This window comes from Cebus imitator, unplaced genomic scaffold (assembly GCF_001604975.1).
Source record: "Cebus imitator isolate Cc_AM_T3 unplaced genomic scaffold, Cebus_imitator-1.0 Scaffold522, whole genome shotgun sequence".
In the NCBI taxonomy this organism is placed as follows: Eukaryota; Metazoa; Chordata; class Mammalia; order Primates; family Cebidae; genus Cebus; species Cebus imitator.
Window position 1 is genome coordinate 384,555 of NW_016107837.1, and position 23,174 is coordinate 407,728.

Here is a 23,174-nt window from a genome sequence, read left to right on the forward strand (position 1 = left end):
TTTGTGAGCTGATATTTGTGTATGTGTGATGAGGACCCCATTTCTCCACATGACTTCTGGGTTAGGCATTCCCACATCTGCTGGCACATGTGGACCCGTGTAAACATGTTTACGAATTAAAGCACAGCATTCCTAATGTGTATTCTCATGTGTAGTACCATTTGTACTAATAAATTGTTTTCATTGGCCTATACTTCTTGGATTCTTCCCAAATTTCCATATTTACATATTATACTTACAAAAAAAAGTACAGCCACAAAAACAAAGCCACCCGTGGAAAAAGATCCCAGTAAGTCAGCATTTTTCAGTGCTTACAATTTAAACATACACCATAAGTAATAGCTCTAAAAATTTCTATAACATGCCTCCAGAATTGGAATTTACACTAAAGTAAATATAATTCTTTTTTAAAGAAACTGACAAAGTATTTTAAAATGTAACTTAAGTCCGCACAATCTTTGCTTCTCGGCGGGTCTCTTGGACACGCCAGCTCAGCTGAAGAGTACTCAATTGCTCCTTTGCAGAAAGTCTGTCTGGGCCACACACATCCATGGATATTTTATTTTGAATTTATGTTTTGAAAGTTTTAAATGATTTATATGAAGAGTGTCGCATGAGGAATCTAACCTTTATTAAGGTTTATTCTGTTAGTAACACTAGACAAAAGGAATTATTAGAGCATGTAATTCCTAAATTACACTGGTTTACAGCAATACACTGTAATATAAATTTTCCATTTTGAGCCACTGACAAAATCTTCTACTTTGGACATAAGAACTATTCAACAACCACATGATATACTTAAAAAAGAGAACCAAAGGCCTGCGAGTTGCTCAAATGCATTAAATGTTTTCAATACAAACAGAAGAAATATAAATAAATGAATTACGAATTCAATAGTCAGCTGGGCACAGTTGTCTCTTGCCTGCAATCCCAGCACTTTGGGAGGCCAAGAAAGGAGAATCACTTGAGCTCAGGAGTTTGAGACCAGCCTGTGCAACATAGAAACACCCTGCTGCTACAAAAAAATACAAAAGTTAGCTGGGTGTGGTGGCGTGTGCCTGCAGTCCCAGCTACTTGGGGCACGGGAGGATCATTTGAGCCCCGCCAAGTACCTGGGACTCCAGTGGCTTCTGCATAGGGGGACCCTTTCCATACCTGATGGAAGGCAGTTAAGGCTTCAGTGAGGCATGACCACACCACTGCACTCCAGCCTGGGTGACAGAGTGAGACTCTGTCTCAAAAAAAAAAAAGAAAAAGAATTTAACAATCCAATTTGCACCTAGCATATGCTTTACCTGTTAAAACTTCATCCTTTACATTTCAAGGTACTCTCTCACTGGACCAAATGCAGAAGAACGCAGCATCCACACTGCGGGCTGAGGCCTCGGAAAGGCGGGTCTGGGAGGGTCTCTGAGGCAGGCAGGGCTGAGTGTAGCACAGAGCAAGTGTTCAGGAGAGGGGACCCTGGCTTGGTGGCTCACTGCACTCCCACGTGCTGGACTGCTGTCTGCTCCACTAGCACAGGGGTCTTCAGACCCTGCCATGACCCTCCAAGGGGCTGGCAAATCAACTCAGGGAGTGTGAGCAAGCCTTCCTTGCTACCCTCCGGCCTGGCCTGAACACCTGGGAGAGGCCCTGCCACAGCCATGAGGACTTCCTTGCAGTACAGGCCAAGGTTCCTTGGCTGTGGGCCACAGGGAGGGGCCCCTCCACAGACCTGAAGGAGCTAAGGGGCGGGACCACACAAACGTTGTCACACACAGACACACACTTTACTTCCTTTTTAAACAAACAAGCAGGTTCAACCAAAGAGACAAGAGATGAGGTCCATGTGGAGGCAAAGTGGAGGCCCACAGTTCTAGGTCCAGACGACAGTTTACAGTAAGGAACTTCTGTGACCAAGGAACATCAAGGACATGGGGAGGAAGGTGATGCGGGGGGCTCAGGACCAGCAGTGACAGGCAGGACAGCAGGAAGTGGGGGACGTGGAGACAGGAGCGTGGAGCCAGTGCAGCACGGCTGCCACGGCCTGTGGGGAGGGCAACACACCTGGTGAAGACACGGACCTGTGCTTCTCTCTCTAGTGTGTGGGTGTGTGTGTGTGTGTTTCTCTCTCTAAAGTGTGTGCTTCTCTCTAGAGTGTGTGTGTGTGTGTGTATGTGCTTCTCTCTCTAAAGTGTGTGTGTGCTTCTCTCTCTAGAGTGTGTGTGCATATGTGCTTCTCTCTCTAAAGTGTGTGTGTGCTTCTCTCGAGAGTGTGTGTGTGCTTCTCTCTCAAGAGTATGTGTGTGCTTCTCTCGAGAGTGTGTGTGTGCGCATGTGCTTCTCTCTCTAGTGTGTGTGTGCTTCTCTCTCTAGAGTGTGTGCGCGTGTGTATGTGCTTCTCTCTCTAGAGTATGTGTGCGTGTGTATGTGCTTCTCTCTCTAGAGTGTGTGTGCATGTGTATGTGCTTCTCTCTCTAGAGTGTGTGTGCGTGTGTATGTGCTTCTCTCTCTAAAGTGTGTGTGTGCTTCTCTCTCTAGTGTGCGTGTGCTTCTCTCTCTAGAGTGTGCATGTGCTTCTCTCTCTAGTGTGTGTGTGCTTCTCTCTCTAGTATGCGTGTGTTCTCTCTCTACAGTGTGTGTGTGCTTCTCTCTCTAGTGTGCGTGTGCTTCTCTCTCTAGAGTGTGCGTGTGCTTCTCTCTCTAGTGTGTGTGTGTGCTTCTCTCTCTAGTGTGCGTGTGTTCTCTCTCTACAGTGTGTGTGTGCTTCTCTCTCTAGTGTGTGTGTGTGCTTCTCTGAGTGTGCATATGCTTCTCTCTCTAGTGTGCATGTGCTTCTCTCTCTAGTGTGTGTGTGTGTGCTTCTCTCTCTAGTGTGCATGTGTGTGCTTCTCTTTAGTGTGCATGTGTGTGCTTCTCTCTCTAGAGTGTGTGTGCTTCTCTAGTGTGCATGTGCGTGTGCTTCTCTCTTTAGTGTGCGTGTGCTTCTCTCTAGTGTGCGTGTGCTTCTCTCTCTAGTGTGCGTGTGCTTCTCTCTCTAGTGTGTGCGTGCTTCTCTCTAGTGTGCGTGTGCTTCTCTCTCTAGTGTGCATGTGCTTCTCTCTCTAGTGTGCGTGTGTGTGTGGTTCTCTCAAGAGTGTGTGTGTGCGCTTCTCTAGTGTGTGTGTGCATGTGCTTCTCTCTCTAGTGTGTGTCTGTGTGTGCTTCTCTCTAGTGTGTGTGTGCGTGTGCTTCTCTCTAATGTGCGTGTGCGTGTGCTTCTCTCTTGGATAGTATGTGTGTGCTCTCTAGTGTGCGTGTGCTTCTCTAGTGTATGTGTGCTTCTCTCTCTAGAGTGTGTGTGTGCTTCTCTCTCTAGTGTGCATGTGTGTGTGCTTCTCTCTCTACAGTGTGTGTGCATGTGCTTCTCTCTCGAGTGTGTGCGTGTGTGTGTGCTTCTCTCTCTAGAGTGCGTGTGTGCGTGTGTTTCTCTCTCTGGAGTGTGTGCACGTGCGTGTGCTTCTCTCTCTAGTGTGTGTGTGTGTGTGTGTGTGCGCTTCTCTCTCTAGTGTGTGTGCGTGTGCGTGTGCTTCTCTCTCTAGTGTATGTGTGTGCGTGTGTGTGTGTGTGTTCCAAGGAGCTTTTCCACCTTTAATAAAATCAGAAGAACCTGAGCAGGAGCCAAGACCACAATGACAGTGTCTTAAGACGCCAGCAGCTAATATGCGTTTCGTATCCTTGGCAGAGCCTAAGATAATACATTCTGACAACTTTCAGGCCCAAAGTAGCACCCTCCTTGGGCCAGCGGTTGGGGCCATCTGGCTTTGGGATGCTCCTTCCTGCCGCACCATAACCCTTTGTTGGGACAAACATCACACAGCCCTTTGCCCTCCTCCTCCCACTCTCAGAAGCCAAGAGCCCTCTAGCACGCAGACAGGTAGCAGGCTGCCAGGCATCCAGGCTGACGTTCATGACTCAGGTTCCCAATGTGGCAGTGCCAACCCCCACGTGGAAAGGTGAGTATAAAGGTCAGCTGTGCTGAGAGGCTCTGGGCAGAGAGTGGCACTAACACAGCGGGCCATCGGGAGCTCATCCCGTGCTGGAGATAAGGGCTGGAGCCCACACTCCCACCCAAGGTCCAAGCCCAACCCCAGGGAAATGTTTGCTCATATGAACTAAGGTCCAGCAACTGTCTCAAAATGACCCCCTGTGCAGCCAAGCCCTGGTCTAAGACAGGGCTTAAGAGACAGCTAAGCCTCCTGTCTCCCCTTTGGCCCCCCTCCTGGCAGCCCCCTTGGTGGTGTCCAGCATACCCATGGGTTGGTTATGGGTTATGAACTGCCCTGCCCACAGGGACAGGCGGTGCATGGCAAAACATAAGCTGAGAACACTCCCACTCACTCAGCAAAACATCTGCTGAGCCCCCACGACGCGGCAAGCCATCCTGAGATGCTGGATGTACAAAACAAGCATGTGCCATGCAAACCCTGAACTGACAGCCCCACCCTGCAGAGTCTGGTCTGAGGCAGGAAGCCATGGGACAAGGGGCAGGGGCAGCTAGGAGGGCGATGCACATTCAGGCAGGTGCACATGCAAGACGGGGCAGGGCGGGGGCAGCTGGAGGCTCTGCAGTGCTCCAGGCAAGAGATGGGGCTGGGGGCAGGTTGCAGCAATGGGGATGAGAAAGTGTAAACTCAGAGAGCCCAGGAGCCTGCTGACACGGAGTATTAGAGGGAGTGGGCTCAAGCAGAGGGGACAGGGCTGTCCCCTCCCAAAATGCAGGAGACTGAGGGAGTGACACACTGGGGTGAGGGGAGAATCCAAGTCATATTTGGGACTTAAGTCTGAGGGGCCTCCTGGATGTCTGGGGAGAGACGGTGAGAAGATGTGGATCTGTCACTGAGGCTGGGGTCCAGGGCGGAGGTGCCCACTGCAGGGAAGCCTGGGAGGGGAGCTTGTGATGGACGAATCGAGCCTATCCTGGAAGGTGGTGTGGGAAGGAAACCGGCCCCTGCCCAGTCCAGGCCTCCCCTGTGAAGACCTGAGAGCGGCGAGAAGCTGATGGAGTCAGAGGCGAAGCAGAGAACCCGGAGGGCGCTGCTGCAGAAACCAGAGGCAAGCCGGCCCAGCACTTGAAGTGCAGCAGCTCCTGCTACCTGGGGAAGACTGGGTTCCTGCCTCATGTGTAGGATGGCAAGTGTTGCAAGGAACCCCAAGCGGCCTCCATATCCGCCCAACAGAGACTGGGACACCTGCAATCATAGAGCTGCGTGGGATGATAGGAGAAGGTACTGGGTGCTCGAGGGCCTTGCCAGGCAAGCTCGCCGCCTTCCTCCTCAGGACCCAGGAGAAAGGGCTGTGGGTTTTTGGCCTGAGAAGGATACAGCACTAAATACGTAACATGGAAAGACAGCTGCCAGCGTAAGGTGTCCAATTACTTAATGAAAAGAAGGGGGAAGAGGTGAAAATAGAAATTTATTATATTTAAATATGCTTGGAGGCGTCCTTATATAGATAACAAGACTCAGAGCAGCAGCAAACAAGAGAAGAATCTGCAACCAGCATGTGAAGTGGGATTCGTGGATGGTCCCCAACACAGACTCCAGGCCCTCCTGCACCAGGCTCAGGGGCAACAGAGGCCTGGGGCGAAAGGCAAGCTGACCGACATGGGAGGACACAGGCGGGCTGGAGGCAGGGCACACAGCCACAGCACACTGTGCGTGTGCCCTGCAATCCCAGCGCTGGTCAGCACTGCACTTCAGTGTCCCGAAGGAGCAAGTGCACATGAGGGCAATTTGGGAGATGCGGTTAGTGACACTGATGAGAGCACCTGGGTTAATCCAGGCTAGAAGAGAGACACGGTGAAATGCAAACACCTTACCTGATGGCCTGCCAAGCTCATCCTACAGAGGCCCAGAAATGACCTAGCAGAGGTGTCCGCACAGATGTCATCCCAGGCACGTCAGCCCCAGGCACGCCCCTGAACCTTCCCAGCCATGCCCCACTGCCACCAGCCTCAGCACCTAACACAACCTTGTCCCACAGGAGCCGGGACTCTCTGCTGGAGGACCCTGGAGGCTGGCCCAGCCTGGCTGCCCATGGCAGACTTGCAAGGAAGGCTGAAGATTCCAGTCAAATGGCATGGGGGCCCAAAGGCTGCAGCCAGAGTCACCCGCATGTCTCCAGTGGCCACTGCCTCCTCTCGACCACCCTCCATCTTCCTCTTTACTTTTTCACTTCCCCAGGCTCTGACACAGGCCCTGCCCTCTTCCCTGCGCGTCTCACCATGTCCTCTACGTGGTCACAGCCGCACCAGGCCACACACTGCATCAGCTCCCACGCTTCCTCCCCACTGCCCTTCCTCAGCGACTATGGCCTCCACACTGCCTATAAGAGATTATTCCACCTTTTTAAACACTGCCACCCTTGTTTGAGATTTTTAAAATATTAAACAGAATGCCAATGCCTGAAGGAGAGAATTCCTTTGGTCTCTGGAAAGTTCTTTGTGTCACACTCTGGCAGCCTGAAGACACCTCCCCATGCTGAGAGAACGAAGGCAAATCTACGCGGCACCTGACGTGCCTCCAGGTCTCTCAAGGGCTCTGCCTTGAGACAAAGCTTCTGCCAAGTGTCGGACACTGCACAACTTATTTTCATGAAGGAAGGAAAGGACACTCTGAGACATCACAAAACCACACCCTGGCAGCCACCGCCACCTCCATGCCGGCCACACAGGGCACACCTGGGAGGCCAGTGTGGACGTGCCCGAGGCAGTGCCAACACTGGGCCTCTGATAGCTGAGGACTGAAGTCGAACCCCTAGCTTGGGCAGTGGAGGAATGCCAGGGAAGCCAACAGCTCAGGCAGCTCCGAGATAACTGTCACGCTCATCCAGCCGTGCGCCAGCAGGGCCGTGACCTGGGCACTCACTCACAGTGGGGACTTGTTCCCACAACTCAGAAGAAAGGTGGAACTGCCCCGGAAAGTTCCATCCAGGACCCTGTGACAGCCACAGGCTGACTGAATGGCTGCTGCCTGGCAGGGAGGCCTGAGCCAGGCTGCCCAGGGCTGCAGCAGCCCCCCCCACCCAGAGCAGCCACCCCACAGCAGGGCGCCCTGGGAGGGGTACACAGGCAGACCTCGAGGGCTCTCTTCCTCCAGGCAATTCCTATTTCTTTGGGGCTGAGGTCTCGGTGTCTCCTCTCTGCATCTAAGCAGCAATAGAGCCTGCAACACCTGACGCAACATGGTCTATGAAACAAGACGACGCGCCCTGATTAGGGACGGGCACAGGCATCTTCCCGGTCTGCCGGAGCCAGGGAGCCAGGGAGCCAGGGATCCGCTGATCCTGCCAGCCAGAGCCTCCTCTCTCCGACAGGAAATCCCGGCAGCTCCCCCACATGCTCTTGGAATGGAATTGGGCAACAGCTCCTAGAAAGGCTGGGATGTCCTCCCCTCAGGATGAGGGGAGCAGGAGACACATGGGCCTCTGGAAGGGCGCTGCTGCAGACATGGACGGTGGCACCCTGGCATTCCCTGACCCTCCAATTCTTGAGAACAATGACCTGAGGCGCAGGGAGGAGCAATTCTGCCGACCCCGGAGGCTTTCCAGCCCCTCAACTACTGGCCAGAGCCCAGCCAGGCAGAGCTGCAGCCGAGACGCCCACCTACCCGCCGCACCTCTGACTGCAAGAGCAGGAGCCACTCACTTCTGATGCCTGACGGCCACATCAGCCAGAGTCCAATACGCTCACATGAACAACTGATTTGCCAGTGTAAGCATTTGCAAGAGCTTCAAAAGGACGCCCAAGTTATTTACACAGGCACATACAAAGGCAGGTTTTTAATGACTTAGAATAAAAAACAAATTTTTCTACAACTTGCCTGGATACACACTGAGATGAAATAGCTAACTGATCAACCTCCCATTAAACCCATTTCAGCTCCAAATGCACTTTCCAATGCAGGATATGAAGCAGAGGCTACAGAAACACATTTATCCTGCGCTAAGACAGCCAGAGGTGGCCCGTAGCAGGCACACCCCAAAGAAGACCAAAGCTGCCCCTCCAGCCTCGTGCAGCTGCAGCTTCCCAGTGCTTTCCACATGCACAGAAAGCCGGCTGATTCCATCAGGCTCAGGCTGGCCCTGCACAGCTTCCCACTGAAAAGGAAGGACGCGGCTCATCTTCCTGTTCCCAAGCTCCATGCCCCTCATGTCTCAACCAGTAGTTTCTCCTTTGGTTCTCTACAGAAGACTTTAATTAGATATTAGAAAAACATGAAGATGATACAACTTCCAGAAAAGAATGAATTCAAACTCAGTGCCCAGTAATTACTAAGACTTCTGTACATAATTTAAATTTATTTTTATCTTTACATCACACAGCCATAAAAAGAAAACAGAAATTATATTTATTTCATCTCAAATCTTCTAAAAAAACATTTTACAGTAACTTCAACTTCATAAGCTCATCTAGTAATCACTAAGATGATCTACAGTAGCTATCTATACACACATTGGCCAAATCAACTCATTACATTTAGAAATGTAAGCTACAGTCATTTAAAGAGCATGAGATTTTAATATACTTATGTAGCCTAAAATTAATATTTCAACAAAATCCATTCACTCACACCTTTCAAATCTATGAGAATTACTATGGTAAAGGAAAGAAAAACATCTGACGCTTTCCGTAAGTTCTGACTTAAAATCTGGCAGCCTGGGCTCCCGAAGCATTGACGCCAGACAGCCGGGTCTGTCAGCAGGGGACAGGGGACGCGGCGGTCCCAGAGCCTTGGCTGTGCCTCCGCAGCACTCACTTTGAGCTCTAGGACGCAGACACATGAAAAGTATTTCCAACCCTTATCCTTAAAAGCATTTGCAAGTCCCACAGCTGCCACTCGCGAAAACAGGATAACCAAAGTGCCTTCGCTTTCTTAGCACTGATGAAATGAAAAGAAACAGCTGGAATAGCTTACCTGCTGGTCATTAGAAACGTGCGTTTCACTTGCCAACTCTTTCCCCAAATTCATTGTAAGGCACCGAGCCACACCAGGACCCGGGTCTAAGACACACCATTTAACACCGCAGCCTGTGCGTGTCAGAAAAGTTTAAAGGCATTTCCGATGAAGTTCCCTCTGGCTCCCTTCGTAACCCATGGCAACAGGACACTGCAGGAAGCTGCGGCTTGCCAGGGATTCAGACTATCTCAATTGTCTCATCCAAAGAAAGAAAAGCCGTTTACATAAATCACGCTGTGAGATCATTTTTAAACTATTTCCTCTACCAAATCAGAAGAATAAAACTTCGGCCGATAGGGGTAATTTCTCAGTCAGTAAAACAGCTGCAGAGAATTTGTTTTTTTTTTAGCATCGTGGTGCAGTTCACAACCTTAATTACAGTTGCCAATGATTCTATTCTAAGCCTCCACATGCACCAGCTTACTGGGTGGCAGCCAGCAGGATCTGGCACACGCCTAAAGCCTTCTCGGTGCTATCTGTGTTCCGTGATCTGCTCTGCCCACCCTCAAAATATCTCCAACAACCAGAAACCGAGGGAACCATGATGGATCATGGCTCTAAAAAGGAAGGAGGAAAGAAAAAGAAAACTATTTCTAAAACCTTGGTATCAATGCAAAATGATCTGTTAACTCTCTAGAGATTGGGGGGAACTGCTCCCCCAAGTGCTTCCCTGCCATCAAAATCACGCAGCATGGGCTGTGCAGGCTCTCGTCCTGACAGACTCTAGGAACCCTAACCCTGGAACGTTAGATTAGACCGGGGGAAGCTTCTTGCCCAGGAACCGCAAACTCAATGCCCACAGGGCTACCAGACTGGGTCCACAGCCCTGGGGTCAGGCTGCCAGTTGGGAAGGCCCTGTGCCAGCTCTGCTTTTGCCTTTCTGTGGAGGACATGAACATTCCCAACCTGAGGGTTCAGTGAGCAGAACAGACAGCACTGGGCACATGCTGTGTTTCAGAAATGCACAGTGGCTGCTTGCAGAATGCGCACAGCTCATGCTTTCTTAGAAGGCGTTTCTCAGGAGCCGTGCACGTAATAGAAGTGTGGGGGAGTCCACAGGAGCAGGGAGGCAGCACCCAGCCACACCCCCAGAAGCGCAGGAATCACCCCAAGACAGCCATACCTCCCTCTGCACAGCTGCTCCTCTTTGGAAGGGTCGCCACCTCTGCTTCTCTCACCAGGGCTCAGAAGCCCTGTTCCTTAGCAGGGACTCGCCTCTAACTACCATGGCCCCACCCACTTTCCCTGGGCTCTGGGCCACAGGGTCTGCTTTAGGTACAACATGCATGGCGGGCAGTGTGACAGAAGGGGGGCACGCATAGACCAGGCCCTTGAGCAACCAGACCACATCACCATTCCTGGGCTAAGCCACATCTGTCAGGCAAAACCAGCATCCCCGTCCCCTGCCCTACTGTCAGCACCGAGCACCCCGTGCACCCACCCACCCAGCCCCCCCACAAGCAGACACCCACGTGTGCACACACACACAGGCACCCACACACACAGGCACCCATATACACACAGGCACCCACAAGCACACAGGCACCCCTCCATACACACACCACACATACACACACAGGCACCCACACACACAGGCACTCATCCATGCACACCCACATAGGCACCCCTACACTCACACAGGCACCCTCACACACAGGCACACTTTCAGAGAAAGCAATCCAAAGGTCCTGGAACAACAGCACAGGGTTCTGGGTGGCCGAGTGAGCCCTGATACTGACCTGCCTGTTCTCCTCACTGGCTTCCGAGGGGCCTGCACTACCGACAGTTTACAAAGCTTTGGAGGAGACAGTGGTCTCCAGGCAGGAGCAGAGGACAACATCATCCTGGTCCCCCAGGAGCCCCAGACCCTGGGGACAGCTACCAGCGACCGGGAAGCGAATGCAGCCGGGGCGTGTGTGGGGCCTTCTGCTGAGGGGTTAGCAGCTAAATGCCAAACCTCAAGCCTTTCAGACAGAAACACCTTCATCCCAGCGCATTCCATTGAGGGCAGAAAGAAACACGACTTCAAGTTGTCTGCATGGCTTATTCTGCGTAGCCCACAAAGCAGCCCAGGCCTCCAGGGTTCCTCGTGCTGCTGCCCCGTCACTAATGACAGATCCTCTGGGTTCTCCTGCCTCTCTCTAGGCTCCCCTATCTCCTCTTTTGTGGGAGCCTGTCCTCTGCAGCTGCTGGCCTCCCCTGCCTAGCCAGGGCCTCCCCTCTGCCACTGGGTGAGGAAAGAGATGGGGCAGGGCCAGAGCACGCCTGGGAGACCTCCTGTGACCTCCTGAGGGCCCCAGCAGCAAGTGTCCTGGGGAGACAGGGATGAGCCACCTGCTACATGGTGAGAGGCCCAGGAGCTGCTGACAGCCATGCCCCAGAAGGCTCTGGGCACCAGCCCGCCTCCCCTGCCTTGTGCTCCACTGCCCTTGTTTGGATGGATGTGTCTATTCAGTGCCTGCTGGAAGTCGGGCTCAGACCCCGGGCCTGGGAAGCCAGCACAGCCCTTTACAAACACATCCACGGCTGGTCTGGGCACAGGAAGAAAAGTACTGCCAGGCAGGAGCACCGGATTGTGTGCTGCACAGGTGCCGCCTCACCAGGACAGGCATGAAGAGCAAGTGGGCAGAGTGCTAGATCGGAAAGGGGGAGCGGTTCTAAGCCCTCCCAACGCTGGCCTACTGGGCCTCCTGCGGGCGCCACTGCAGAGCCCAGGGAAGGTAAAGCCCCCATGTGATGGGCTCAGCAAGCGGGCATGTAAGCCTGGGGGAGCTGTGGTGCAGCAGGGGCTTGGCCTGCATCTCACCACCCAGCTGGATACAGGACCTGCTTCCTGACTACCTGGAGGGAGCCCCTCACCTCCCCAGGGATCTGTCCTGAGCTGGAAACCCAGGGCGAGCAGGCGGGCAGGGCTGGGTTGGAGGAGTTCACAGATGGGAGGTCTGGGTTCAGCCAGGGCAGCAGGAATGATGGGGGTGGGGGGCTGAGGGTGTTCCAGGTCGAGAGGAGCTGAGCTGGGCAGAGGTGAGCACCCACGTGGGCCATGTCCTGGGGCCAGGAGAGGCCTGGCTAGCTGGAAAGTTCCCGTGAAGGCAAAGGCGTCTGTGGGTGACACCCGTGTCTCTGGCAGGTCTCCAGGACCTGCCAAAGAGCTCCTCCTTGACTCTGGGCCTCCCTGCAGGGCCACCTGCCCCCCTGGGCCCCTGTCACTATTACCACCCCCACCCCCACCAGCCTCAGATGGAGGACACATCCCATGAATATGGGGCCCGAACAGGGGCCTCTGAGCCTTCCAGCCATTCCTGGGGCACAGCTCGACCTAGAGGGAGCAGAAGCACTCTTTCCTGTCTCCCTTCTCCCTCTATCCTCCCTCTGTCCTCCCTCACTCAAGCTCTGCCCTCTCTCCATCCTCTCACCTCCCTCCCTCCTCTGTCCTGTCTCCCTCATCCCTCTGTCCTCCCTCCCTCCTCCCTCCCTCAAGCTCTGTCCTCCCTCCGTCCTCTCACCTCCCTCCGTCCTCTCACCTGTCTCCCTCCTCCCTCTGTCCTCCCTCCTCCCTCTGTCTCCCTCATCCCTCTGTCCTCCCTCCGTCCTCCCTCCCTCAAGCCGTGTCCTCCATCCTCTCATCTCCCTCTGTCCTCTCACCTGTCTCCCTCCTCCTTCCATCCTCCCTCCCTCCTCCCTCATCAAGCCGAGTCCTCCATCCTCTCACCTCTCCCTCCTCCCTCCATCCTCCCTCCCTCAAGCCATGTCCTCTATCCTCTCACCTCCCTCCCTCCTCCCTCCTGTCTCCCTCATCCCTCTGTCCTCCCTCCCTCCTCCCTCCCTCAAGCTCTGTCCTCCCTCCGTCCTCTCACCTCCCTCCATCCTCTCACCTCTCCCTCCTCCCTCCATCCTCCCTCCCTCAAGCCATGTCCTCTATCCTCTCACCTCTCTCCCTCCTCCATCCCTCCTCCCTCCATCCTCCATCCTCCCTCCATCCTCCCTCCCTCCTCCTTCCCTCAAGCCGTGTCCTCCATCCTCTCACCTCCCTCCGTCCTCTCACCTCTCCCTCCTCCCTCCATCCTCCCCCCCTCAAGCCATGTCCTCTATCCTCTCACCTCTCTCCCTCCTCCCACCTGTCTCCCTCCTCCATCCCTCCTCCCTCCATCCTCCCTCCCTCCTCCTTCCCTCAAGCCGTGTCCTCCATCCTCTCACCTCCCTCCATTCTCTCACCTCTCCCTCCTCCCTCCCTCAAGCTGTGTCCTCCATCCTCTCACCTCCCTCCGTCCTGTCACCCTCCTCCCACCTGTCTCCCTCCTCCCTCTGTCCTCCCTCCCTCAAGCCCCATCTTCCCTGCCTGGTAGCATCTGAAGCAAAGGGGCCTGGGTGCCCCTTGCTGCCCGGCCCTGCACACAGCACCAGGTGCCCATGGCCGCTCACCCTGGGCCCCAGATCCAGCTCAGGCCAGAGGAAGCACACGGGTTCCTCCCAGCATGGCACTGTTACCGAGGAGTGTCAATCAACATAAATCCCTCAGGAAAGACCAAGGCAGACAGAGGGGCCGGGTATGGTGAAAGGTGAAAGCTTTGAATGCCTCAAGTGTGGGATGCTGGCTTCCGTCAGGCAGGGTGTTCAGGGCACACAGGGCAGGCAGACCTGGTGCCCGAGCAGTCACTGGCCCGAGGGTGGGGTCCCAAGTGCAGGGAGTGGTTCAGTGCCCAGGCACAGCAAGCAGCCAGGCAGGCCCTTCCCAGCTGCTCTGGGCCCTGCCTCCCACTGGTCCAACCTCAGGCGCAGGGTTCTGACCGAGGCGAGGCCAACTCCCTACAAAGGGCCAAGAGTAGGCAGTGCCAGCTGTGCAGGCGACACCATGCACTCGACCCCACTCTGCCCCTGTCGTGTGAAACAGCAGACAGCGACTGCGGCCCAGGGAGATTTTATTTACAAGAACAGGCAGCCTCACAGATGTCAGCACAGACCCGGATTCTCTCCCTCCTCGTAACCCTGGAGTTACGGTCTGGCCAGGGACTGCGCTCTGCCGTCCCTGGCCCTGACCATCCCCTCTCTGCCCAGTCCCTGAATCCAGGTCTCTCCCAGGCTCCTGGCTCCTGCAGCTCCCAGGGAAGCTGCAAACCACCATCGTCTTGTCCTCCTGTCTCCCAGGGCACCCCTTCTGCTCCCCTGGAAAGGTGGGGTTCCACCTGGCAGCAGGGCTCCATCCAGTGGCCACCTGGATTCCGCCTGCCTTGTGTAGGGTGTGCCCCTCTGGGTCCCGCACCTCCGCCCAGCCTCCTCTCATCCAGAGTCCTTCCAAATAGTCTCCTGCAACAGCCAGGCCCCGGCTCTCCCAGGCGGCACCTGCCAAATCAGGTGATAGGAAACCAGCCAAGGCCCCCAAATTCTCCACGCCACACACAGGGCAGTCGCCATCTCCTTCAGCTCCCAGTAGGAAATTTACCCAAAGTTCCAGTCACACTTAGAATATCCAAGTCCAGGTGTCAGCCCAGCCCTCCCTCCCTCTGTCCCTGGGTCACACCAGCTGTCCTGGGCCCTGGGCCGTGTCCCAACGCCTGCCCTGGCTCCCTCTGAGCGTCAGGTGCTCCCCACATCACCTGGCCTCATTTCTAGAGGCTCGTGGACAGTCTCCTGCTGCTGCTGTTTGTTCATCTTTCCCAAGTGGAGGGCAAGTTCCCGAGGGCAGGACCTCTCCTGGTCCAGCGCTGCTGAACCGCAGCTCAGTAACAGTGCGGGACGACCTGGGAGGGGACATCTGCGGAAGCAGGTGGTGAGTATACACCCACCCTGCCAGGGGCCCTGGGGGAGAGGAGCCGGCCCCAGGAAGCTCAGCACAGGCTGCAGGGGTTGCCCTCAGACACGGAGGCCCGAGTCACAGTTGCGGCAGATGGATGTCACAAGCCCAGGAGCCCCGAGGGGCGGCCAGTGATGTGGTGCTGGTGTCGGACGGTGACGTCCCTTGAGGGACGACAAGGCCATCCCCAGGGCTTACACAGCAACCCTTACAAACAGCTGCACAATTCATTTAAGATAAATCCTGCCTATTTCCCTGGTGAATAGAGAAAAGCACGAACATGAATAAGATACAGCTCCTGGCCATCTCAAGGCACTTGCAGAATCGGGGAGGGAAGCATTTCAAGCCACAGACAATGTGACGGAGCAGAGTCCCCAACTCCCAGGTGCCCGGCCTCTCTGGCAGCATGGGTTCTGCAAACCTGGGGGCGTGTCCCCTCCCCATCCCAGCCCTGCACTGCCCTTCCAGGTCCCCCCACCACTCTCAAGCGCCTCCCAGCCCTCCAGGCCACCCTCAGGTTTCTATCACCAAGCTTCCTTCCAGTCCCTGAGCCCTGGGTCCCAGGGTTCTGTCTGCCTCCCGTCACTCTGGTGACTCCACGCCCTCCCAGCTCTCGGGCAAGCACCCAGCACGCAGCACAGTGCGAGCCACTGTTGGTCTCTGCTCTGTTTCCGCTAAGCCTGCCCCAAACCAGGAGGGCTGGCAGGTCCACACATTGCCGCCTTACCCCTGCACGGAGCCGGGCCATGAGCGCCAGGTGAGCGGGACCCGCGTCATCTCCACAGCAGGCAGTGCGGCAGCTTCCCAAGCAGAGTCTCCGCGCACAGGAACACGCACACCCTTGTCCGTCTCGCCTCCTGCCCTCTGCTTCTCACCTGCCAGCGAGCGGCGGTTCAGGCCCGGCAGCTGCTTACCAGGAGTCAACCGACTACTAGACTTGGGGTCTCTCAGGGAGCTGGCACCCAAAACGGAAGTCAAAGAAACAACAGGAGCCGAGCTTCAAATGGCTTTTTAAGAATTGTTTCTCTTTAAAATAGCTGAAGCGCTTTGATAAGGGAAAGAGTAGCCACTTATAATCACCGGTCACTTTTTCCATTTTAACATAATGCAACTTTGCAGAAATAATTCCAAAAACACTAGGATTTATGAATGGGGTGAGAAGAGGGAGAGAACTGCTAGTTCCAAACGACCTTGCCACACACATTCACACTGATGCACACACCCTCACACACTCACACACTCATTCGCACACACACACACACCATCTCTCACACACCTTCACCCTCACACCCACACTGACACACCCTCACACTCACACCCACACATACCTTCACTCACACACACACCCTCACTCATCCTCTCAGACACACACACTCTCACACTGACACACACACCTTCACGCTCACACCCTCACACTCATACACACCCTCACACATACCACACCCTCACATCTCCACATGCTCATATACATCCTCACAAACACACTGACACCCTCACACACACACACTCCCTCACACACACCCTGTAGGGGAAACCCCGCAAGTGCCGTGACAAGGGTCTGAAACCTCAGCCTGTTCCCATATAAATAATGATTTAGAAAAGAATTAGAAATGTAGGCACATAGTTACTCCTTTATATAATCGTATAGAATCTATAGTTACTTATAATCATAAAGATATGTATATACTCAACATAACCTTTAATCTTACTCATGACTATCAGGTTATGAAGCATGGAACTGAGGGACACTGTAAAATGAATGACACTAAGGCAAGATGCTCTAAGTTCTGTCACGCCCGCATAAGGGCTGCTGGAGGGCGCCTCGGCTGTGCAGCAGCGCCAGTGCTGTGAAAGCCCCACTGTTTAGCCAGCTAGGGAAGGAGACGTCCAAAATGGCTGAGACGTCTCCTTCCTGAGGAAGTTAGGAGAAAACTCCGCTTCTCCAAGCTCGTGTGGTAAGGCCTGATGGCTGTCAGGGAAGCCCACAGACATCCGGGGGCTTAACTGTCCCTATGTGATGCTGTGTTTCAGCGGTCACATTCCATGTCTACCCTCACGGTCTGCTTCTGCACCTGGTTTCCCTTTTTCTTAAAAGATAAGAATTAATAATAGTAACATAATCTTAGTGTCCTTGATATTTCTGACAAATACGCGAAGAGCGCTGCTGCATTAGCTTTTTTCCTCGCCTCGGCTACTTCAGTCTTGGGCCCCCTGTCTCCAAGACACGTGATGTGCCTGACCCTGTCACTGACCACCAGTACCTCACCTGACCTTCCCTGCCCACTGCTTTGTACTCAGTAAAAGTCAGAGCTTCCAGGCACTCGGTGCCACCGCAGGTCTCTGCACTTTGGCGGGCAGGGGACCCCGGGCCCAAACTCTCTTTTCTCTATCTCCGTCTCTGTCTTTGATTTCTGCAGTTTCTCATCTCCGCACCAGCAGGGAGGGACTCACAGAACCCTGGAGGGCTGGACCCTACACACTTCCCACATTCACACCCTCACAAACCTTCACACTCATACACACACCCTCACACACTGACACACACCCTCACATTCACACCCCCACACACTGACACACCCTCACACTCACCCTCACATGCACACACACGCTCTCTTCATGATGTGAGGCTACACGCGGGTTAGGACAGCTAAGGAAAAATGTCTCCCTCAACCTGGCGCTCCCAGGAGGTCCTACAGACCCAGTCCTGTCTGGCTTGAGCAGGGCCTGGAATCCCACCCATACCCTGTGTCCCCCACCTCAGTCTCCAGCACCCACCCCTCCTTCACTGCCGCTGCCCTTTGAGACAGGGAACACAGGTGTAGAAACCTGTGAATAAAACCCAAGTGCACCTGCTCAGCTCCATCCACCGCAGATCGCAGATGGCTGCCCCCCATCCCCATAGGGTCCGCAACCCGCTGTGGGTGACAAGGGAGAGCTCTGCAGGTGGCCCCTGGATCGCAACACTGCCTGCCCCAGGCTGATGGGGGCACTGTTCCCTGTACTACGCCTCAGTCCCCAGAACACAGCTCTCCCATGAGCCTGGCATGTGAGAGGCACTGATGTGTGTGGGCCTGTCTTCTAGGCCTTCAGTGTAGCTCAGACATTTCACCAACACTGTAGACCATCTCTGTCTGAGCCGGACTTAACACCTGGAAGGCAGAGACATTCCCTCTGACTGTGTCCTTCCTCAGCCGGCCTGTCACTGCCTCTCTTGCAGAACAAACAACTCGCCCCTGCAATTCCCAGAGCAGCTATGTCACCCTCTGGCCTCCACCTCTTGCATCAGGAGCTCCTCCAAGTGCTCCCCCCGCCCAAGGGCCTTCTCTCCGCCCTGCTACCTGGTGCCAGTTCATACCATTGGTTTCCATCCCAACCAGCTCAGAGGCCAGCCTGCCCTCACCATTTCTGCTCATGTGCCCAGGTCCCGGGTCCTATCTTGCTTTCAGACCTTTGTGCAAACCCTCACCCCAGATGCTGACATTGCTTGGGGCTGATGCACTAGCCATTCGAAAGGTCTGGGAAAAAAAAACCACACACACCCAAGTTGCCATTTTTTGTCATAAACTATAACACAAATTCAGAAAAGTACAAGACAGAAATGCATGGCTGGGTGGTTTATCATCAAGTGAAGCATACGGAGCCCCCGCCCAGTTCACAATGAAAAGCGTAACAGCGTTCTAGCACTTCTGTATGGTTCTACCACTGAAGCACATAACCTAGAACCACGGTTTTCAACAGTCTTGCCTGTTTTCAGGTTTCTGTAACTGGAATGACACAGGTGCATTCTCCCACGCCTGCCATCTTTCTGTGACAGTGATCCGTGCTCTCAAGACAGCCACAGTCCATCAGCATTCCACTGCAGGGATAAAGCACAGCTAACTCCTTTCCACTGCTGGTGGGCAGTCAGGCTGCTTCAGTGTAAGGAGTAATGCTTATGAATAATGCTATTTTGAATTCTTGGACATGCTCTTGGTACACATGATGAAACTCTAGGAATTTTCCTGGAAACCTTCTCGTAGGTTACTTTGCCATTGGCTAGCACCTGTAGTAAAATGTCTATTCCAATCCCTTGTGCACCGTGCACTGGGGCTGTCATTCTCATGGATGTGCTGGGTTCTCAGCGTCCGTGGGCTTTGTGGGTTAGCCACAGTGTCCTCCCCTCCTTCCTCCTGGGAACACTATGTTTTCATGAATGTAGGTTCCTAATATTCATTTAATCAAAGTCATCAGTCTTCGCCTTTGCAGTGAGTGCCTTTTGCGTCTGTCTTTAAAAGCCTTTGCCTCTCCAGTTATCATGGAGATGTACCTATAACTTTCTTTTGCCCTTCATAAGGAAAATTAGAAAATACCTGAGACAAATTAAAATGAAAACGCAATATACCAAAACTTATGGAACACAGCAAAAGCAGTACAAACAGTACTAAGGAGGAAATTTATAGCCTTAAATGCTTACAAAAAGATCTCAAATCAACAATTTAATTTTACAACTTAAGAAACTAGGAAAAATAAACTAAACCCAAAGCTAGAAGAAGAAAGGAAATAATAAAGATTAGAGCAGAGATCAATGAAACAGAGAACAGAAAAACAAGAAAAAAATCAACAAAACCTTTGAAAAGATCAACAAAATTGACAAATCTTTTGCTAAATGAACTAAGGGAAAACAAGAGAAAACTCAGATTACTAAAATTAGAAATGAAAAAAGCAACATTACTACCAATTCTACAGATATAACAAGAATTACAGTACAAGAGGAGTACCATGAACAACTATATACCAATACATTGGATAATGTAGATGAAATGGATAAATTCCTAGAAACACAAAACCTATCAAGTCCAAACCATAAAGAATCAGAAAATCTCACCAGGCGCAGTGGCTCAAGCCTGTAATCCCAGCACTTTGGGAGGCCAAGGCAGGCAGATCAATTGGGTCCAAGAGTTCAAGACCAGCATGGGCAACATGGTGAAACCAAGCCCTCCAAAAAAATTAAAAATTAGCCGGGTGTGGAGTCACACACCTGTAGTCCCAGCTACTCAGGAGGCTGAGGTGGGAGGATCACTTGAACCCAGGAGGTGGAGGTTGCAGTAAGCTGAGATTGCACCACTGCACTCCAGCCTGGGCAACAGAGTAAGACACTGCCTTTAAAAAAAAAAAAAAAAAAAAAACGCAGGGCATAGTGGCTCACACCTGTAATCCCAGCACTTTGGGAGGCCAAGGCAGGCAGATCCCGAGGTCAAGAGATGGAGACTATCCTAGCTAACACGCTAAAACCCCATCTATACTAAAAATACAAAAAGTTAGCCAGGCGTAGTGGCGTGCACCTGTAGCTACTCAGGAGGCTGAGGCAGAAGAATCGCTTGAACCCAGGAGGCAGAGGTTCTAGTGAGCCAAGTTTCACGTCACCACTTGCACTCCAGCATGGGCAACAGAGCAAGACTCCATCTCAAAAAAGAAAAAAGAATAGAAAATCTGAACAGATCTGTAACTAGTAAGCAAATTGAATCAGTAATTTAAAAACCTCCTGACAAAGGAAAGCCCTGGACCTGATGGCTTCATGGTGAATTCTACCAAACATTTAAAGAACTAATACCAATCCTTCTCAAACGCTTTCAAAATATTGAATAAGAAGAAGAAGAAGGAGGAGGAGGAGGAATACTTCCTGTTCTATAACAACATTACCCTGACATCAAGCCAGACAAAGAAATACGAGAAAACTAGAGACGAATATTAAAGTAAAAATCCTCAAGCAAATACTAGCAAACTGAATTCCGCAGCATATTAAAAGGATTATACATCATCACCAAGTGGGATTTATTCCTGGAATGCAAGGATAATTCAACATACGAAAAATCGATCATTGTATTATACCGCATTCACAAAATTAAGAAGGAAAATCACATAATTATCTTAACTGAAGCAAAAAAAATTTCACAAAATTCAATATCCTTTCATGGCTTGAAAAAAAAAAAGCCTAACAAACTAGAAATAGAAGGAAACTACCTCAACATATAAAAGGCATAAGTGAGAAAACAACAGCAAACATCATATCCCTGGGAGAATGACTGACAGCTTTCCCCATAAGATCAGGAACAAAGCATAAATGCCCACTTTGTCCCTCTTTTCAACATAGTACTATAGGTTCTAGCCAGAGTAATTAGGCAAGAAAAGAAATGAAAGGCCCTCGAACTGGAAACAAACAAGTAAAATTATCTCTGTTCACAGATGGTAAAATATTATATGTAGAAAACCCTAAATACTTCACCAAAAAAAAAACCTTATTAGAGCTAACAAATGAATTCTGCAAATAGGAGGACATGAAGTCAACACACAAAACTCCATTGCATTTCTACACTAACAGTGAATAATCTGAAAAGGAAATTACATTAAGAATAGCATAAAAAGAATACTGAGGAATTAACTGAACCAAGGAGGTGACAGACTTGTACAATGAAAACTAGAAAACATTGCTGAAAGGAATAAAGACATAGGTAAACATAAAACATATCCCAAGTTGATGGACGGACAGGCTTGCTATAGTTAAGATGTCAAGACCACCCAAAGCAATCTGAAGATTCAATTGAATCTGATTTCCCTATTGAAATCCCAACGACTTTTTACAGAAATAGAAAAACCCACTCTGAAATTCATTTGGAATTTCAAGAGACCCTGAATAACCAAAAGAATCTTGAAAAAGAAGAACAAAGCTAGAGGATTTGCACTTCCTGATTTCAAAGCTACAGTAATCAAAACAGCGTGGTACTGGCATAAAGACATGCATAGAAGACCAACGGAACAAAACAGAAAGCCCAGAAATAAACTTCTACACAAACAGTCAAATAATTTTTGACAAGGGTACCAAGACCATTCAATGGGGAAAGGATAATCTCTTCAATAAATGGTGCTGGGAAAAGGATATCCACATGCAAAAGAATAAAAATGGACCTTTACCTAACACCATATATAAAAATTCACTCAAAATGAATCAAAGACCTAAATAACACCTGAAACTATAACACTGAGAAGAAAACAGGGTAAAAGCTTCAAGACACTGGATTTGGCAATGATTTCTTCAATATCAAAGGCACAGGCAACAAAAGAAAAAATAGACGAGTTGGAGTTCTTGAAAATTTAAGAACTTTGTACACCAAAAATATTATCAATAGAGTAAAAAGGCAACCCACAGAATGAGAAAATATTTACAATCGTGTATCTGATATGGGGTTAATATGTAGAATACAGAGAACTCCTATAACTCAACAACAAAAACAAATAACCTGATTAAAAAATGGGCAAAGGACTCGAGTAGACATTTCTTCAAAGAAAATATGCAAATAGCCAACAAACACATGAAAAGATGCTTAAATCACTAAACATTAGGGAAAGGCAAATCAAAACAGTGAGCTACCACTTCACACTCACTAGGATGACTACTATCAAAAATCAGAAAATGCTACTGGCAAAGAGAAGCTGGAAGCCTGGCGCACTGCCACTAGGAATATCAAATGGTGCAGCCACTGCGGAAAACAGTGTGGTGGTTCCTCAAAAATTAAAAATCGAATTACCGTATGATACAGAAATTCCACTTTTGGGATACGGCCAAAAGAATGGAAAGCAGGAACTCGAACCGTATTTATATGCCCATGTTCATAGCAGTGTCATTCATAATAGCTAAAACACGGAAGCAAGACAAGTGTCTATAACAGGTGAACAGATAAGCAAAATGTGAGTATGCAGTGGAATATCATTTGGCCTTAAAAAGGAAGGAAATTGTGATGCATGCTACAACATGGATGACCCTTAAGAACAGTATGCCAAGTGAAATAAGCCAGTCACAAAAGGACAAATACTGTATGACTTCACTTAGAACAGTGAATACGATTCTAGTGATACCTAGAATATTCCAAATCATAGAGACAGAAAGTAGAATGGTGGCTGCCAGGGGCTGGGGGTGCGGGGAATGGGGAATTAGTGTTTAATGGGTATAGAGTTTAACAAGTTGAAAAACTTCTAGAGATGGATGGTGGTGATGGTTCCACATTATGAATGAGTTTAATAACATTTAACTGCATACTTAAACATGGTTAAAATAATAAATTTTGTTGTATGTATTTTATCACATTAAAATAAATTGAAAGGTCGGATGTGGCAGCTCACGCCTATAATCCTAGCACTTTGGGAGGCCAAAGCAGGTGGATCACTTGAGCTCAGGGGTTTAAGACCATCCCGGACAACATGGTGAAACCCTGTCTCTACAAAAAATATCTAGACATGGTAGCTCACTCCTATCCTACCAGCTACAAGGGGGCTGAGGCCGGAGGATTGCTTCAGCCCAGGAGGCAGAAGTTGTAGTGAGTCAAGATCACACCACTTACTCCAGCATGGGTGACAGAGAGAAGCTA

The 23,174-nt window shown here is 51.2% G+C and overlaps 1 protein-coding gene across 5 annotated transcripts in view; it reads right to left on the bottom strand.

The window, feature by feature from the left end:
- RGS12 (regulator of G protein signaling 12) overlaps window positions 1-23,174 on the bottom strand; it is a 162,089-nt gene that overhangs the window by 66,902 nt on the left and 72,013 nt on the right. The window contains exon 1 of one of the 5 annotated variants that reach the window (XM_017514341.2): window positions 8,943-9,379. The exons of the other annotated variants lie outside the window; for them this stretch is intronic. Within the exon in view, the coding sequence (XP_017369830.1) occupies window positions 8,943-8,996 (54 nt within the window). The 5' untranslated portion in view covers window positions 8,997-9,379. Of the gene's footprint in view, window positions 1-8,942; window positions 9,380-23,174 lie in introns of those variants that run through there. 5 annotated transcript variants of the gene reach the window in all.